This window comes from Scaptodrosophila lebanonensis, unplaced genomic scaffold (genome assembly GCF_003285725.1).
Source record: "Scaptodrosophila lebanonensis strain 11010-0011.00,11010-0021.00 unplaced genomic scaffold, SlebRS2 tig00000118-arrow-arrow-pilon, whole genome shotgun sequence".
NCBI lineage: Eukaryota > Metazoa > Arthropoda > Insecta > Diptera > Drosophilidae > Scaptodrosophila > Scaptodrosophila lebanonensis.
This window is the reverse complement of record NW_022060578.1, coordinates 1,856,934-1,874,717: the sequence shown is the minus strand read 5'-3', so window position 1 is coordinate 1,874,717 and position 17,784 is coordinate 1,856,934. Positions and strand designations below refer to the sequence as shown.

General features: G+C 39.9%; 1 protein-coding gene across 2 annotated transcripts in view; it reads right to left on the bottom strand.

Moving 5' to 3' along the window:
* LOC115628481 (probable phospholipid-transporting ATPase VA) overlaps positions 1 to 17,784 on the bottom strand; it is a 32,716-nt gene that overhangs the window by 2,865 nt on the left and 12,067 nt on the right. For both annotated transcript variants that reach the window (XM_030524604.1, XM_030524605.1), the window contains exons 2-9: positions 15,508 to 16,833; positions 3,460 to 3,640; positions 3,195 to 3,374; positions 3,004 to 3,128; positions 1,829 to 2,872; positions 1,428 to 1,759; positions 233 to 605; positions 8 to 169 (exon numbers count right to left, since the gene is read on the bottom strand). In XM_030524604.1, coding sequence (XP_030380464.1) covers positions 8 to 169; positions 233 to 605; positions 1,428 to 1,759; positions 1,829 to 2,872; positions 3,004 to 3,128; positions 3,195 to 3,374; positions 3,460 to 3,640; positions 15,508 to 16,595 — 3,485 coding nt within the window. In that variant the 5' untranslated portion in view covers positions 16,596 to 16,833. The remainder of the gene's footprint in view (positions 1 to 7; positions 170 to 232; positions 606 to 1,427; positions 1,760 to 1,828; positions 2,873 to 3,003; positions 3,129 to 3,194; positions 3,375 to 3,459; positions 3,641 to 15,507; positions 16,834 to 17,784) is intronic.

The window sequence follows — 17,784 nt, the reverse complement described above, 5'->3', positions numbered from 1 at the left end:
AACTCACTTGGGATCTAGAATGAAAGTCAGTGTCTTGCCATCCACCACCAGAGCGCGTTGTTTGTTATGCGACTCCAAATGATAGGCAGAGGACCTTTTGTCGCTGTTCCTATCATTTAAATAGAAATTAATGGCGGACTCAGCTGCATCACGGGAACGAGCCGAAAGTCTGAGGAAATAAGACATATAAGTGTGTGTCGCGCAGTCTATTTTTTAGGAAAAAGCTATTTACTTGACCAACTCCATCTGCTGCGTGAAGAGCTTGGCTGAGTAAGCTATGTTAATCGCCGTCTCAGGTTTGTCCCCAGTTAGCACCCACACAGATATGCCTGCGGACAGAAGCGAAGCTATGGTCTCTGGGACACCATCCTGTAGACGATCTTCAATGCCCGTGGCGCCCAAGAGCGTTAAATTGCTCTCTAGTGTGGCAAACGAGTCGCGTAAACGCCGTTCACGATTCTCCAGCGACATTTCTATCTCCTGATGGCGTGCCCACCAGTCTGTGTAGTCCGCGGCGTTCAAATTGCGCTTAGCCATTACAAGAATGCGAAGGCCCTCCCTTGCATACCGATCGAGCTGTTGTTGGGTTTGCTCGCGAAGAAGTTCTGCGGGAAAATTAAGAATAACATTTTAATTTGTATTTATACATATTTTTATCGCTTTTTTATAAAATGCATTAAGTGGACTGCAGATAGGACTGACACAGAAACCTGCACGCTGCTAGCTGTTTGTGTACTTATTCCGTATACACTCACCGCCCCCTAAACAGAAGCCTTCACCGTAAAATACATCAGATCGGACTCAGAGACGACAAGTGCAAATTTTTCGTAATCAAATTAAACGTAGTGTTGAAATAATTAGTGCAGAAGCATGAAACTCAAACGTAACCTCCTAAAAACGGTTATGGGATTAATATAATAGTGATACTAATGATGACTCTACAAAGTAATAGAGCGGAACTGGGTTTGGCTGAAGAAATAGAATACATTATGAAAATGTAAAATGTATACATACAATGAATCACGGTTTATAATATTTATCCGAATGAGAACATAACACGATCGGCCTATCCCATATACTATACATGTCATAGAAACAATATGACAACGGTTTTAAAGAAAAGATCTAGGATCCAATTTGCATATTGATTTGTAGTCAAAGATCTGATTTCTATTAAAATACACCACCTGCAAAATGTGTATTGGTTGCACCCATTGGGATGAGCAATGTGTCAATAAAAATGTATTCATTTTAAGAAGATGTTTACATTACATATCCTATCAAATTTTGAATTATTTATGGGAATGCTGATGTTGAAATACATAAAGTTGTATATGCTTTTTATTTGTTTTCGCACTCAGATAGTTTATAGACAATTTTAAGTACGAGATTTTGTTTACTTAAGATTTGGCGCATGAAAATTTTACCTTCGGGGCTGTTTTGCGCACAAGGCGCCAGTGCTGGCATTATGGAACTATCTGCGCCTTTTGTATACAACACTATTTCCTGGGTGCCTGTGCGCCGCACCACAATTGACATGCATTTGCGACTAGAATCAAATGGAAGAACCTTGAGTATATCGTACTCGACGCTAACGCTGGCATGCGGCATGTTGACTAAAATGTGGTTGGGACTGCGATTAAGTAGACAACAGTCGTAGCTGTACGCAGCGTTAACCAATGCCAGCTCATCGGGACTTTCGGCCTCGTAAAGCGGTCGTCCATCGGCGGTCCTATAAATGTTCTGTGCTTTGGCTTGACTGCAAATGAAACGGGAAATGGGCTGTTAATACCTATAAAGCTGGAGTAATGAATGCATATATAAATACTTGATTTTCAGTCGTTTCCCTTGTGTTTTGTTATTTAGGAATGTGGCTATACTGGAGAACTTGGAATTAATAGCTGCTTTAGCCCTTCCGGTCGGTGAAATGCTGTTCATCATGGCCTTGCTCTTCATCGGTGGCGATGGTGATTCCGAGTTCGGTGTAGACTCGGTGGAACTGCTGATCGGCGAGAGTGTGGGCTGATGGTTCTGTGTGGGCATGGCGAAGATCAAGTTTGGCGGCGGAGATGGTGTCACAGACCGTGATTCAGAGAGACGCATGTATCGGTCAACAGGTATGGATGCAATGTGATTGGGTTGCGGTGTGCTTGTGTTGTTACTGCTATTCAGATTCGCCACCTGACTCCGGGATACAGTCTTCACATGCTTGAGAATGCCGGGACTGTTGCCGCTCTGCTGCACTTCGATGATGCCGCTGGCATTCATAAGATCTCGATGAGGAGCCGCGCTTACAATTACCGTATTGCATATGGCCAGAACCATGAGGAATTCATGTATGCGCTGTGCATGCGGGGACAGGTAGCCTCCTGTCAAATGAGCCATGTCATTCTGAAGTGCATTGTTTGGCACCAAGGGTGGCGCTGGGGCGCCAGGTTTTGTATAAACCTTCTCCAGCTCCGAGGGGGGATGATTGTAGTCCGCGCCATTAACCACACAATGGCGAAAGATCATTTTGTTTTCGGTCAGTGTTCCGGTCTTATCCGAAAAAATGTGTTGGATTTGACCAAGCTCTTCGGTAATATTCATTGCACGGCACTCGGTTTGCTTGTTCGTGTCATTATCGTACAAATCGATGTTATTGTGTATATGATATACCTGTAGTATTTTGCAAAGCTCGATGGTCACATAGAGGGAGAGCGGGATCATTACTTGTAGTATGATAATGTACGTCCAAAACGTAAGCATGCCCTCGTAGGCAGCATTAACCGGAAACGGCAAATAAGGTACTGGAAAATTTACAAAGGAGCCTAGCCACATCGTGCAGCCGATGGCACCAACAACGCATAATATCAATAATATTATCACACACCTGTAAAGACACATACATAGGAGATGACATAAAACTATTGCAAGTAAGAAGTGCAAGAGCCGAGTGTGATTCCAAATGCGAAATGCTATATGTATAGGATGGTGAGCTACCAAAGTATTTCCTATGCTTACCATATCACATCTATATTCATTTGCTGTTCCACCTGGGAGCGTTTATATCTTGGACCACTATTATTCAACATTGACTTCGTTTCATGTCCCGCATATACAACAATGCCTTCAATGTAGTCAGTATTCTGAAAGAAAACAGATTATACAAGTATTAAACCTATTTCATCAACCCACTCACACATTCTTCTCACCTTAAGTCTGCTTTCTCTTAACAAAAGACACTCCGTAGATATGGGCACGCGCTCCCCAGATGGATGTATTAAGGCCCCATGGAATCTATATAGTTTTGTTGTTGGCGCATCCGCTTCCACGCGACTCGTAAATTTGCTAGGCAAAAAAATGCTCTGCATTTCCGCAAAGCCACGTACAACCTGCAATGTATGCGGCATTAAAGAATCGCAATGCCAGCACGTAGTCACATATAGATAGAAACAGCCATATGGACAAATGACATACCTCGCGTCGTTTTAAATTGGTTTCGCCATCCAAATCGCATGTGTCTATGTAACAGACCCCATGTGTCTCACTCGTGCGTAACAGCAAAATATCAGCAGGTACGGTCTCGTTATTAGATAAATGAACTATGTCCCCAACCCGCAAATCCTGCCACTTGGTTCTCTTATAGCGCTCCGTTTCCCTGTAAGACGAAAACATACCGGGAGTGTTACAAAACTTACTTTTCAATTCTTAGTCTAAAGTCTTAAATCTGAAAACATAACGCTTTGTGGGGCGACTCTTTGAGAAGCCCATTCTGATCTAAAAGTACTAATATACCAATAAGTAATGAGTAGTGCCATTACCAATAAGTAAAACATGATATGAGCTGACTTTTGAATTGTAGTAATTGATGGTTTCGGATTTTGGATGTGGATCTGGCAGTGGGCAATAATCGTTCTGCAGCCAGGTGCGGTGCAATTTCAGTCTCAAGAAGTAGATAGTGCTTGTCAAACGTCAGCTGTCGAAGTGTGTTGGCCTTCCTACTACTGAGTATAGTAATTGCTATCAGCTGTATCGGGCCTGTATTTAATTATTTACTATATGAAATGATTTCTGACACCACAAACACAGTAGCGTGCTAGTCGCTACGTGACCAACGGGAAGCATTTCAGCATTCGCACCAAGACAAATGTTTTTCCATTTGACTGTTCACGAAGAGATCGACGTTTGCGTGAGTTTTCGTTGTTGGTTGGTAAATAATTTAACAATCAACGTGCTCATCGTGCTCATCGTGCTCAGTTAAGGGCCCCTATATTTTGCATTTTTAAAAAACAAGCAGAGTCAAATACAACACACATACGTTGATGAATAGCGTGCGTGCGCGACTTTTTATATCCTGTACTCGGTCCCGTATTACTTCAATTTAGTTTTGAGTTTTTAAAATTCTAAATATTTTTTGGATGTTTTGTTAAGACTTAAATCTAACAAAATATATGCCCATATAAAGTATATGGTCGTAAAGTAATAATCAAAACGCTATCGTAGTATGTGTGGTCTTTGTAGTACCCTATGGAAAGTTAGCAACAAAAATGAGTGAACATGGACGTAGGCTACTTATCTGGCTATAAATTAAAAGGTTTTAAAGTTGTATTATTAAAATATAGCTTGGTTTTCTTCGCCATAGTCTCGAGCTGAAATCAACCAATCGTACATTTTGAGGCATTTTAAAAACATACTTGTAGAACCACCATGCTTGGCTAGCATCTTAATCAATACAAATGTTATTCTACAGTGTTAGTTTTCAGCCGATCTGATCTATGGCATCTTTATAAAATATTACATACACCCTGCATGTGGTTGCAATAATCTTGGTCCGTATATGGATAAGACTAGTCTACATGCCGCGTTTGATGTCATTTACTGTAATGGTTCAAAGGTTCTTGGAATATATCGAATCAATATAGATTGATGGTCGGACATGTTTATACAAGTATAGATTCGTCTCGGCAATTGGGGTTTGGAGTTTCTAGTATGCACTAAAATCTTAATACTGAAGTAAAAAGATCAAACGAATATATGTACTTAGAAAATGAAGATTTCATCGTTACTGCAAATGGGCAAACGATGTAGAGCTGACATTGAATATCAATCTTAACCCAGCTTACAAACAACATTGGCCAATTAAAATATTGCAGTAACATGCAAGAGCTGCAACAACAAAGCAGCTACAATAACAGACAGATGACGGCCACGTTGACAGACATACATAAATTTAAATACAATTATATAGAAACGGTTGCCAACGATTGCTCATGTATGTAATTGTGTTAGAACGTGCAATCTTCCTAATGACCCAATTAAAATGATGGCAAAGCTTTCACCGGACAAGAAAAGCGCAAACCCGTATATATTTTAACGTGCGCCCCATGTTGACAAAATGTCAAGGCATATGCGCTCGCGCCCTTCCGGCCAGGCCAACAGCACCAATCAGGTAGAAAGTAAACAAAGCCGCGGACATAACATGACCACCAACGCGCACACGAGCAGTCCTACGAGACAGGGTTATGTCGGTCGTTGGGCTACCACCCGATGTTTCTTGTTATGCCTTGACACGCAAGATACACCATTAAAAAAAAGACCATAACAATTTGCGCAAAAAGGCAACAAATGAACTTGAATAAAATGGAATTACCACTGTGTGCCCGTGACTTTTTTCATAAATATCTAAGCAGTATCTGTGGCGACGATGACTCAGAAGTTTCCAGACACGGACAGGCACGTTCAAAGGAAATTCAAAAGGGTGTGCTAATGGGGAGCTAAGCTATAGTGTTTTTAATTGATTGCAGTAACAATTAGGTGATACCGATTTAAAGAATCACGAAGGCTGAGTTACTAAGTAACTCTGAAATAGGTATGATTTTATCATTGATCTATTGGCATTGATGTTACCATTAATATCTATTCGCAACTATTAAATGGGCGCGCCAAGATCTGTGCATCCAAACACATAGTCAATCCGGAGAAGTGTAGTTGGTAATCTAATCTGTACCAATTGGAGCCCCTTATGCTCTCAAATTTTTCCGTTCTATAATATAGGTTATTCATACTTATAAGACAAGTGAATGATTCTTTTGATGCAACCCTCTTTCTACTTTATTAAATTCTTCGCTTTCAATTTACAGTAAAAGTTTCATCATTTCAGGACAAATAAATAATGAAATGCGCGATGATTTAATATCAAAAGCTTTTGAACGATTTGTAAAAGTTGATTACAGGAAGCGGTTCTACTTTTATACAAGTATGTAATTCTAATTCTTATAATTTTCCTCGTGCCTTGTTCGTATATTAAATGACTTACACATTTATAAATTGGCTTAATTGTATTAAAAACAAGGAAGGAATGCAAAAGTCGAGCAGGCTCAACTCTTAAATACCCTGTCATACGGACTCGTTATCACTAACTGGAGGTATGTATATACAAAATTCCAATAATTATGGAGTTACGGAAAAAACACGAATTGCGGGGCAGTGGGGGTGTATCAGAAAAAAACACCAACTCGTCCTTTCTCGGACTTAGGAGAATCTGGTTACCAAGTTTGGTTATTCTTGCTCTTGTACTTGCTGAGATCCTTGCGTTCATGCAGACGGACGGACAGACGAACATGGCTATATCGACTCGACTTGTCATCCTGATCAAGAATATATATACTTTGTGGGGTCTGCCACGCTTCCTTCTGCGTGTTGCATACATTCGCACAAAACTAGTATAGCTTTTTAACCTTTGGGTACAGGCTATAAAAACTAAAGCATGCCTTTCCTGGAATCTTTATGAATCTACATAGAATTTGGACGTTCCTTAATAGCATAGCAACAACTGAACCATTATAAACACAATTCCCTTCAGTGTACGAGTATCGAACTGAGCAAGTAACCCACATTGTTTGGGGCTCTATTAATGAGAAAAGAACCGCCTATAATAGAACAAGGGGGTGAACATGCGTATTTACATAGTGTGTGGAGACCTTGGCATAATTTGATTCATGTTTATTAGACGTATACGTTCGCACATACACACAAATAATGTATCGGCTTAACAGCTACAAACTGTTTTATTTCAACATAAAGCGTTACCATGGTCCCTGTGGTCCCTGTGGTGGCCAAAGCACCCGCATAATCTACTCGTATGACGCCGACTGTTACTCGTATTTTATAAAGATTGTTGCACGTTTGTTCAGCTGCACTGATCGAATTAAGCAATACCCAACCATATAATCGGTGTAGTACTGATAATCTGATAAGTATCTGAAGTCTGGAACTCAAGTACCAACATTATTATTTTCCCATATGTGCAGCTAAATAACGGATCGGATACAAACAAGAGAGAACGCTACAGTCGAGTAAGCCCGACAGTGAAATACCCTGTACCCAGCCAAACTTCCGGCACTTACTATATTACAATATGCGCCCCTAGCAGGAGCAATAAGAAGAGCGAACTCGTTTCTCTAATGACTTTTCTTAGAATTACCGGTTTGGATGAAATTTAAGAAAAAATAGGTAATAGATAGATTACGTGTGCCAAGTATGTAGGTTAAAAAATGTGGACAGTATTGACGAAATTCTGTAGCAGGGGAGGGCAGGGAAAATTAAAAATCTCTCGTCATGCTGATCAAGAATATATATTAATTATCGGAAATGATTCCTTCTGCATGTTACATACTCTTTACAAACCTAATATGCCCTTTTTACCCTACGGGTGCAGGGTATAAAAAAAATCTTCTTCCATAGGGACTAGGAAGAATATACAAAAAAAATTTAATCAATGTTTCTAAAGTTTATGCGTTTTCATCATAGGAAATCTATGCAGTTACAAAATGCGAAATGGGATCTAAGGAGATATACCCAGACCAAATAAAAGGACCCCGTTGTTTTTTTTACACAGGTTAGGTTTGTAACACCCAGAAGAAGGAATAGCAGACCATATATTATAGTAGATCATATATATAGAACATACACAATACGATAGGATCTTATGCATATGATGAAATGATTTGTTTTGAAAAATATGGTAGAACATACACAATATAGATTGGCGTATTGACATAAAAAAGTATGCCTGTTAATGTAAACGGATCTGCGACTCTCTACCTACATAATTTCGTCAATACTGTCCACAATGCCGAAGCGACAATCTAAATTTTGCACCCGTAAATAATATGTTATTATCTACCTCTATTTTATTCCGTCAAAATCGTTTGTTGGGTGCAGGTTATTTCATTCCCGAACTGCGTTGACCGTACTGTTCTCCCTTGTTTTAATAAACATGTAATTTGTATCCAAGCTTTGCGAATATTTTGTAATAGTGATTTTAATTTATTCTTTTTATACCATATATCCAAAAGTTAAAGGGCATTATCGTTATAAGATCGTTCAGCTTTTGTAACAACCAGAAGAAGACCGAGAAGACTCCAAAAGTATATAAATATTATTGATCAGCGTGACAAAACGAGGGTCCCAAAGGTATGCCCAGAGAGTGATCAATTTTGGTATGATTCCACATAAGTCTGTGGAAATCAAGCCGCTGTTTTTTCGAATAGTTATAACTATCAATAGACTTTCGATTACGAGTGGTGATAAGACCACAACCCCAGTAAACCTGAACGAAGTAATCATTATAATAAATGTTGAGCTTGCCAGTAAGGAAGAAATAGTGCACAAAAGAAAAGAAAGAAAAGGGGCGCCCATAGCCCGCAATCAATTCAATTGCTGTGCTTCATTAAGCTAGGCAAAGAGCAAGCATGAATCAATCATGCAAACATTATTGGGGCGTTGCGGCCCTAACTTGAGGCCGCTGAAGTGAAACAACAGTTTTACAACGTGGGTAGTCCCAAAAGTATCTGAACTGGCATTTAATCACTATACTAATACCATATCTAAGTATAAATGTTAAAGTTTTCAAATCGTCAATAGTGAAAACAAATCGTCATTAAGTGGAACACATTTGAAAAGATTCCGTTCAGGGAAACTATACCTTCGCGTACCGCGGTAAAGTATTGAGTTTAAACCAGACCGTATGATGTTGTTTTCAAAATCACGACTGAAATGGAGAGGAAAGATAAAAACTGCCAACTGAGATGTTAAATTTGTCATTCCTCCATAGCCGCAACCTGTATTTCATATTTATACCCTGTACCCAAAGAGTGAAAGGGTATACTGGTTTTGTGCGAATGTATGTAACACACAGAAGCAGGCGTGGCACACCCCACAAAGTATATATATTCTTGATCAGGATGACAAGACGAGTCGATATAGCCATGTCCGTCTGTCCGTCCGTCTGTATGAACGCAAGAATCCCAGAAAGTATAAGAGCTAGAATAGCCAAATTTGGTATCTAGATTCTCCTAGGTCCGAAAAAGAACGAGTTTGTGTTTTTTCAATCCCGTGGAGCAATATTTTCAATCAATAACATTCGCATTAAATAAACAAGTGTTTACTCTTTTGAAATTGTATCCTTTCTATATCAGCAATATACAATAGAGAGCAAATACTATGGGGGGTATAGGGACGAATCAGGCATCAGCGTGCTGATCGCGGACCAAGAACTTGTTGTCGTCCACTCTCTCTTCTGGGTGGTATACACTTACACACCCGACTTTTTTCTGTAAACGGTATGAAAAAAATGGTACTAGGCATTTTTAAAAGTGCTATACACAGTATATGGACTGACAGCAAGGTAATATGGAATCCTGGACTCATACTGGAGCAAAAATGTTCTTTCAATCATGTATTTGGCAGCATGCTGGATCTTTATTCAATTCATAAGTATAAGTCAATCAGTGATACGAAGGAACCCTTGTCTGCTTTATGAGATCCGCATGAGATTATTGAATTCGAATTTAGGCGATGAAATCAGGCCCAACTTGGTGTAAAGCTCGATGATAGATAGTACTACCCTCGCTGTAGGTGTCATATGCATTTCGATATGTATTGCCTGTGCACCGTAGCCTGTAATAAAAGACAGTTTTGCTGTGTAATTTACTGGTTGCACGCAATGCGACGCATTGAAGGTGAAACCGCCTACTTTGCAACAGTGGAGGCACTGGCAATTGACACACGTGCTCCGTGTGGCCACTCAATTCGCTCGGTTGCGTACCTAAATTAATAATTAATATCACAATTTCTCCCTTCGGCCTTTCTTGTGTGTTTGCCTGGCATACAAAGCTTCGATTTATGTCGGTCACATCGCTTCATTGTCGAGTTGTAGAATGTTGTCACAGGCCGTGTGTATAAAGAATTCACTCACACACACACACACACACACACATAAATATATACTATATGCATGTGTATGTACATACATATGTGAATATGAAAAAATACCCGAGCAGTCGTAATAACAGCTCGACAGTCAGTGAGGTCAACAATGCAACATGGCCAACAATATGAGTTTGTCTTCGTATTTCTGTCAATATGAATAAATAAATGCGTTGGCTGATTATGGCGCTCATTAGAGGGCATTAGACATTCATATACACACATAACACAACAGCATTTAATATTTACGTGCATTGGACATTCAGATTGTTCCAAAATGTTCACCTATTTAATTCGATTACTAATACTACACTTCAAACCGATTCACCCGTTTCCAAAGAATTTGCCCTTTTCTGACATACATAGGAGTAGATGTTGACTAATTCGGATGCTTTGGCTCATTTACGAATACCTCCAAAACCCATACAATGGTTAGGGTTCTATGGTTATCGGTTCAAGCGATGTCCAACACTCTGACTTTTGGGGTGGACGTATACCTGTTGTGACACCAAAATGTAAGTATACCAACTATTTGGGACGTAAGGGCTTAATTAGTGAGAGGGAGAAAAGACAAGTTTGTTGTTTCACCCAGGATTGGTGCCAGGGTTAAGGTAGATCATACTACTATATCATATACATAGTTGTTATAGCAACAATTGGAATGTGTTGTACGTCCATATAAATAAATTTCAATAGTATCAAAGGTATGCCACATGTTTAGCTAAGCAATTAAGCAATTATTTAATGCAAAAGTAGAGAGCCTATTCGACTAATACTTTTCGAATAAAATAAGTTTGTATAAAATAATAAAACCTATAAAGCAAATAAACAATAAACGCATTTAAACTAGTTGATCTGCTAATACAAGAAATGGCTTTATGTGTGATTTTTTAAGGAAATGAGGCAATTACAATGTCAAGAGTCAAGAGCCAAGCTTAGATTGCAGACATCGGAGCTTGTAAAGGTCGATAAGAATTTTGGCGCATGGGGTTTTCACCTAGACAATGTCTGGGCCCGCTCAATGGCAGTGACGGCATTGACAACTAACCGGTTTGCTCGAATAAATAAAGAAAAACACCCATACCCGCTTTAGAGTCGCTGTATTTGACCATTTTCAATGTCATGTTTTGTTATGTGTAAACTGGTTTGTTTCAATACTTTTGCAGAGCTTTGTGCCACGGACCCGATGTACTGTTACTAACATATTGCCTGGCCTCTAATAATATACTTATGTACATATATGATTTGTACTGCAAGCTCTTCACTTAATATTTAATCTCGATTTTATTTATCAATGAGTTATTAAGTGAATGTGCACACATGTGAGCTTCTGAACTTCCACGCACTGGGACTTTAAACAGCTGGCAGCAAGTCCTGAAAAAATGCAGACAAGTCTGGTAAAAAATTCATTGTCTTTGAATTCGTAAAGCAATGAAATGTTTTGTAAAACAAAACTTATCTAGAGTAGGTGAGAAGATGAGACTGGCTGTTATAGGACTGCTACTCGACAGCTACTGACAAAAATATATAGAGAATGTATACTATACACCATCATCGCCCACACAAAACTACTGGAGCGTGGACACAAGTTTAAATAAGTTAACCACTCAACCACCAGCTGCAAAATATGGTGTTGTTTTAGAAATGTAGACCCGCAAGGTGCAGAAAATCTTACGCATAAGTGGATGGAGGCCATTACATTAATAGATGATCGATTTAGCCATTCTCGATTTGTAACCAATTTCGGACTGCCTCCTTTCATGGGAGCAATGTGGCTTGAAAAGATCTTAGTTCTTGTAACAATCGAAAGGAGGCATCGTAAGTCCCACAACTCAGAAGAAGTTGGACATGGTCTCGGAGAGTAAACGAGTCATTACATTTGGAATGCAGGTTCCACTTAACCAATATGTTTGTAAGTTACTTAAAAACAAGAAATATGTGCGTACTTGTTTGAATATAAATAATGACAGCGGTTTTACTCTACTTGAATTTTTTCAAAACCACGTCTTCACCCGATCGGGTATAGGACGAAAAGTAAGTAACTTGCAATTGCGATAAAGGAACTTTCGTTTTGTTCAGCGGTTGATTCCATTCAATAGTTTGCCAACTTTCCAATTCTTTTAAATGTCACATCAAATATAGATTGCATTTTAAATTGTGGAGAAATGCAATTGTTTTAATCACTGTCTATGCATATTGTGTGAACCTAAGGTATGGACTGTGCCAGTGTTCATATTATATTGATGTACTCGCGCAACTGTATTGTGAGGCAGATAGCAGTAAGCTATACTATAACCATAAATGCAATGTTATCGGAGTCTTTATACGCGTATGAATATGCAACAGTATCGGGAGCGATAGATCCAACGAACAATTGCGCTGCGACTTTATTACTTATATAATTGTGCGACACTGCGCAAATGAAATACCCGTAGATAATAACAATAAGAGGAATTCGGGGACAGGGCAGGGGTCGACTGTGTAATATATTGCAATAGCAATATTGGCGCCAACAATGTAAATTCACAATATATTTAGCAAAATTGGATCATTATCAATAATGTGCTGGAGTGAAGTATTTCAATTCAGAATTCGTCGACAATTTATTACATTAAGTAAACAAGTTTGTCCCTTTATTTTATCTTCAACAATCGGTGACCTTACAGTTCCGCAATCAATGTTCGCAAAATGAGCTCAATACGAGCTCATTTTTATGCTCCTGCTCATGAGTTCATGAGTATAGTACTTATGTTAATTATTATCGTTTGTTTTTACAGCCCTTCGTACTCGCTTTGGGTTCAATGTGCTTTAAGTTAAATATTCTAAATCTGTTTCGCTTCTTAATTGCGCTTAAACATTTAGCACTTCAATGTGATTTTTTTTATGCGACTTACGAATGGAATTTTTGTACTCGTAACATGTAAAACCAAACGTAAAAGTTTATTACTACTGTATTATATTACTATTATTAGAAAAATATATTTCTGAGAGCACAACGACCAGCTCAATAGTTTTTACAATAACCGATTTTTAAGTACTAAATCAGGTTAAGATATACGACTATTCATAAACAATAGGCGCGCGCTTGAACCTTACTCAGAAATTAATAAGCAATTTATTAACAATTTATGGTCTAATTTTTAATTTGGAATTATTACAATTTCAATTTAAAAAACAATATGCATTTCATTTCATACATTCAAAGTGCGCAAAAACAACAAAAACAGTTTCCAGCAGAGCGTGGAAGTGAAGCAACATTTCATGGTTTTCATTAAGATACATATAACAGTGCATATGGGTAAGTATTCTCTTAAAGAGTTCCATTGCAATGAGATCGAAATTCGAAGAATTGTAGTAGGTTTATTAAAATGTCAGTGGCGGGATCATCGAAAAAGGAAAATGCTTAAACGTGCCTTGGATCCAAATGAATCTTAACACCGCATTTGGAGGTACAACCTCCATTTGATTCTTTTTATACCCTGTATCCGGGTATACGAATTTTGTTCGAATGTATGTATAACTCAGAAGGAGGTGTAGCAGGCCCCTAAAAATATTTATATCTATTACTGATCAGTATGACAAGCCAAGTCGATATACTTATAAAAATGAAAAGGTGCAGAATTATTTATATTGAGATAGTAGCCTTGCTTCATGCACCCTGCCGGAAGGCATTACGAACGCCGGCCTGAATACAGCGATTGCAATTACAATCATCGTCCGAAACCAGCTCCGGCCGCTTGTTGCAGCTAAAGGTGGAAAGGCGTTAGAAGAGTTTCTGCACTCTAGATTTAAATAAAAGACTTTAAACCAATCCAACGGTGTTGGACAAATTGCGATTTACGCTTTATTCCTACAACAGTATAAAAAAGTATAAAAAAGCTTACTGAATGATGGAATAATATTCACTATCGCTCTTTTCCACAAATGTTTGACCACCAATCAAGCGGCCTTCGGATAAGACTATGCGAGTTATCGCCAAATATTGAACCAAGTAGGCTAATGTAATGGAAACAGGCAACAGCAATGGCTCAAGTTCATTGGTAATCACACGAGGCATCAACAGCTGCAATAATGTGTCTAGCGGCCCGGCCAATGGCAGCGATACTGGAAGCCAGCCACACAATTGAATTACACACGTACTCCACACTCTGGCTGTGGCTGCGGCTGCGACTGTGGCTAGTGACTGATTGAGCCGACGTCTTTGTGGCAAACGCACGTGGAATGCAAGTAAATTGCCGCTGCGAGTGTGTAGGTTGGAAAGGGAAACAAACAAATAAACGGAACTGCTTGAAACAGTCGGCGACAAGAGAAAAGCACAGGGGCAGGGGCGCGGTGGGGAGAGCGCCGTCGACAATTCTGTCGCTTAAATGTGGGACAAACGCTTGGAGGCAACGCCAAAGCCCGCGAGTGGGGCAGAGAGAGAGACTTTCGGAGAAAGTTTTGCCAAGTTCGTTTTTATCTACCCAGTTGTTGTTGTGGCGGTTGCAGTAATTGTTGATTTTTGCTCTTATCGATTTCTAGAGCACGCTTTAAAACTAATCTTCACAATTCATAAATACATACTTCACATTTGTATGCACAGCTGGAGGTAAGAAAACAACTCTTTCATAAGATTTAGATGCTTGAAATAACATATTCCAGCACGTTTTCAAATGTAAAACGTTCGTGTTGAAAAATTGGCAATCAGAATTTAAAAAAATAAAAAAGGTAATGACTATTATAATTTTCGATATAAGATTAAGGAGCACTTCAAGGCGCCATTTTAAACATGCACAGTATCATCCGGCATTTTTGTTTCTTCATAAATTCGGTATTTCCAATTCCAATTCTGTTTTGATAAAGAATTACGAATTACGAATTCTTAAGAATGTTGTATTTTTGAATTTCTTTCGTGCGTGACCAATTTAAAAGATAAGCCTAACCCAATTGCTTTATGCTCTTTTATGCCGTACAATCTAAGTGCAAGATCTCTGGAATTTTACAAGCAGTTTGGTTCAAAGCGACAAAATTTGGAATTATTAAGTAGTACTCAGAACTGTATATTTTCAAAGCCCCGCAAAATAAATTTTTATACAAGTACGTAGTTTTTTTGTAGTTTTGTGAATATAAGAGTAAGAAGCACAACACTCTACCAACCCGAACTTGTTATTTTTTTCATATTTTCTTTTGTACTTGGGTATGTTTTGGGAGCTTATCACTAGACATCATTTCCCAATATAACAATAGGTATGTGAATTAATTGGCTAATAAACTCACCCATCGTACACACGACATGTCGTGTTATTGATTCGTTTATCGGATGCGCGTCGACGTCGGTCCTCGAAGAGGTCCTTAACTGCAGTTACGCCTAGCACAAAGAGCACCGGTATCATCGCAACCTCTTTCCCAAAAGCGTTTATGGCTGGCACCCAATTAAGCAGGACAATGAATATGAAATACAAATTGGCTACACGGTGGAATTGCTCCAAAAGATTCTTGGGTATAAACGAGAGCAGTGTGTATTTGGTGGTTCTTATTTTGTTGCCCACAAAATGTCCGTTGGGATGGTCCCGCTTTGGAGTCTTCGGCGGCACCATGTGGTTGGGCACCACAACTCGGTAGCTGCGTTCTTCGAACTTGTCGCTCTTATTGTAGCTGCACAACCCAATGCGTTTCCACCAAGGCGGTGCCTCTGTGCGCCGTAGCGTGTAAATGGATTCTGAGCGCGAAGCTTGTCGGGAGTGTCCGCGCCCTCCCGTACCCGACGTAGGTGCCGATGGTCCGAATTCCCTTTCGCGCTCCGGCTCATCTTTGTGTCCAGGCGGTAAAATAAAATCGGTTTTTGAACCAACACGACTATGGCCGCGACCCGATGGCGCCCCACTGCTCGGCGGTGAATCCGTAATTTGACCTTGAGAAAAGGCGCGTTGATGCCCCTTCATGGCCGATTTGATGGGCCGTCCACTGGCGCCCAGAATAGCACCACCACCATGACTAACAGAGCGGGCGTGTCCACGCGATCCCGGGATTGCCGCTGGACTTAGTGTGTGGGACATAGGACCTGCCATGTTGCCCGATATTATGGCAACGCCCGGTATACCCGGGCCGTTGGGCACGCTACCTATGAGAGAGCTTGTCAACTGATGTGTGCCAGGAAAGACATAGGTGCGTTCCGGCTCGCCGTCCGCCCTTGTTGAGACGTGCAACGACGTCGTCGTTGTCGGGGTCATCATCATGGCAGAGGCAGAGGCAGACGCTTCCTGTGTAAGTGGATTGCCAACACTGGCTAGATTCGGAGGAGCCGAGTGCTGTTGCTGCACTGCTAGAAACTTTCGCCTCAAGTCTTCGGTTGTTGCTGAAGGCATTTTCGCAATTCAACACCATTAGGTTATTGTCTGAGCTGTGGGGGGCTGGGTATTTCTTTTTTTCTGCTTGATATGGTATGGTGTAGGAGCAGTGGTTGAGACTTTATTTAGCGCTTGCTTTTCTGTTGCCTTCCCTCTTGTGAAACTGCAAGCCATTAGCACTTCACATCGTCAGTCTGCTTCGCGTCAGCCGTGACGCGTGTTTGCAGCTGCGCAGACCACTTGCCCATCCGCACATCTGAAACGAGGGACGGGGAACGCCATTTAGCAAGTAAAATAAAAAGGTAAGCTAAATGTATGCGATAAACTGATATAAAACGAGTAAAACGCTCAAGCAGAGCCAACACGACTCTGGCATGCCCTGTAGCCGCCCCTCTCCGACACAGCCCATTTTATAATGCTCTAGTTTTGATGAAGCTTCAGATTATTGTGAGGTACTTAAGCATTTTTATAATGAGGCTCCATGTGATTTGTAATAAACGTGCTCGGTGATAGATAACATGTACCAAGTTGTATCTACATGTGGGGATTCGGTTTGAATAAATGGCTTTCGTAATTGCATTAACAATCTTATAGACGGGTGTTCGCATCGCATTCATTCCCAAGTCCTACAAGTAATGCCAGCTCGCTCGATTCTGTTATTTGCAATTCGCACTCAATCAGCTCAAATTTTGATAAATACAGCTAAAAATAGCTTCATTTCCGGAACTCTGAAAAATGCAAAGCTACCGATTGGTTTGAATTATAAACATTGCGATAACTCAAATATACACGTACATGCTTTTAAGAACGGCCTTGACTTGAGACCAACACAATGTTTAAACTTAGGAAATACAGCGAATTTAGGCGGAAGGTTAAACGTGTTAATGTCCAATTGGTGTGAACGAAGTGAGCATAGCTTGACTAATTGTATCACACAATGATGAGAAAGCAAGCAACGCTTCTACTATAAGCGCGGAAATATCACCTTTGAGAAGCCAGAGTTAGCCCACAAAGAAGTCCTTGTAGATGGCAAGCGAACAACCTAGCGTGGACTTCTATAGACCATGTACCCACATGCAGTACGAACGCCCACTCCAATAACAATAATTGTCAGCAGTCGCGATGGTTATTTCAAATGTCAAGGCTTCAATAGACTAAACAATTGCAATTGAATGTTCAATATATTCGATCATATTTTTACAGAAAC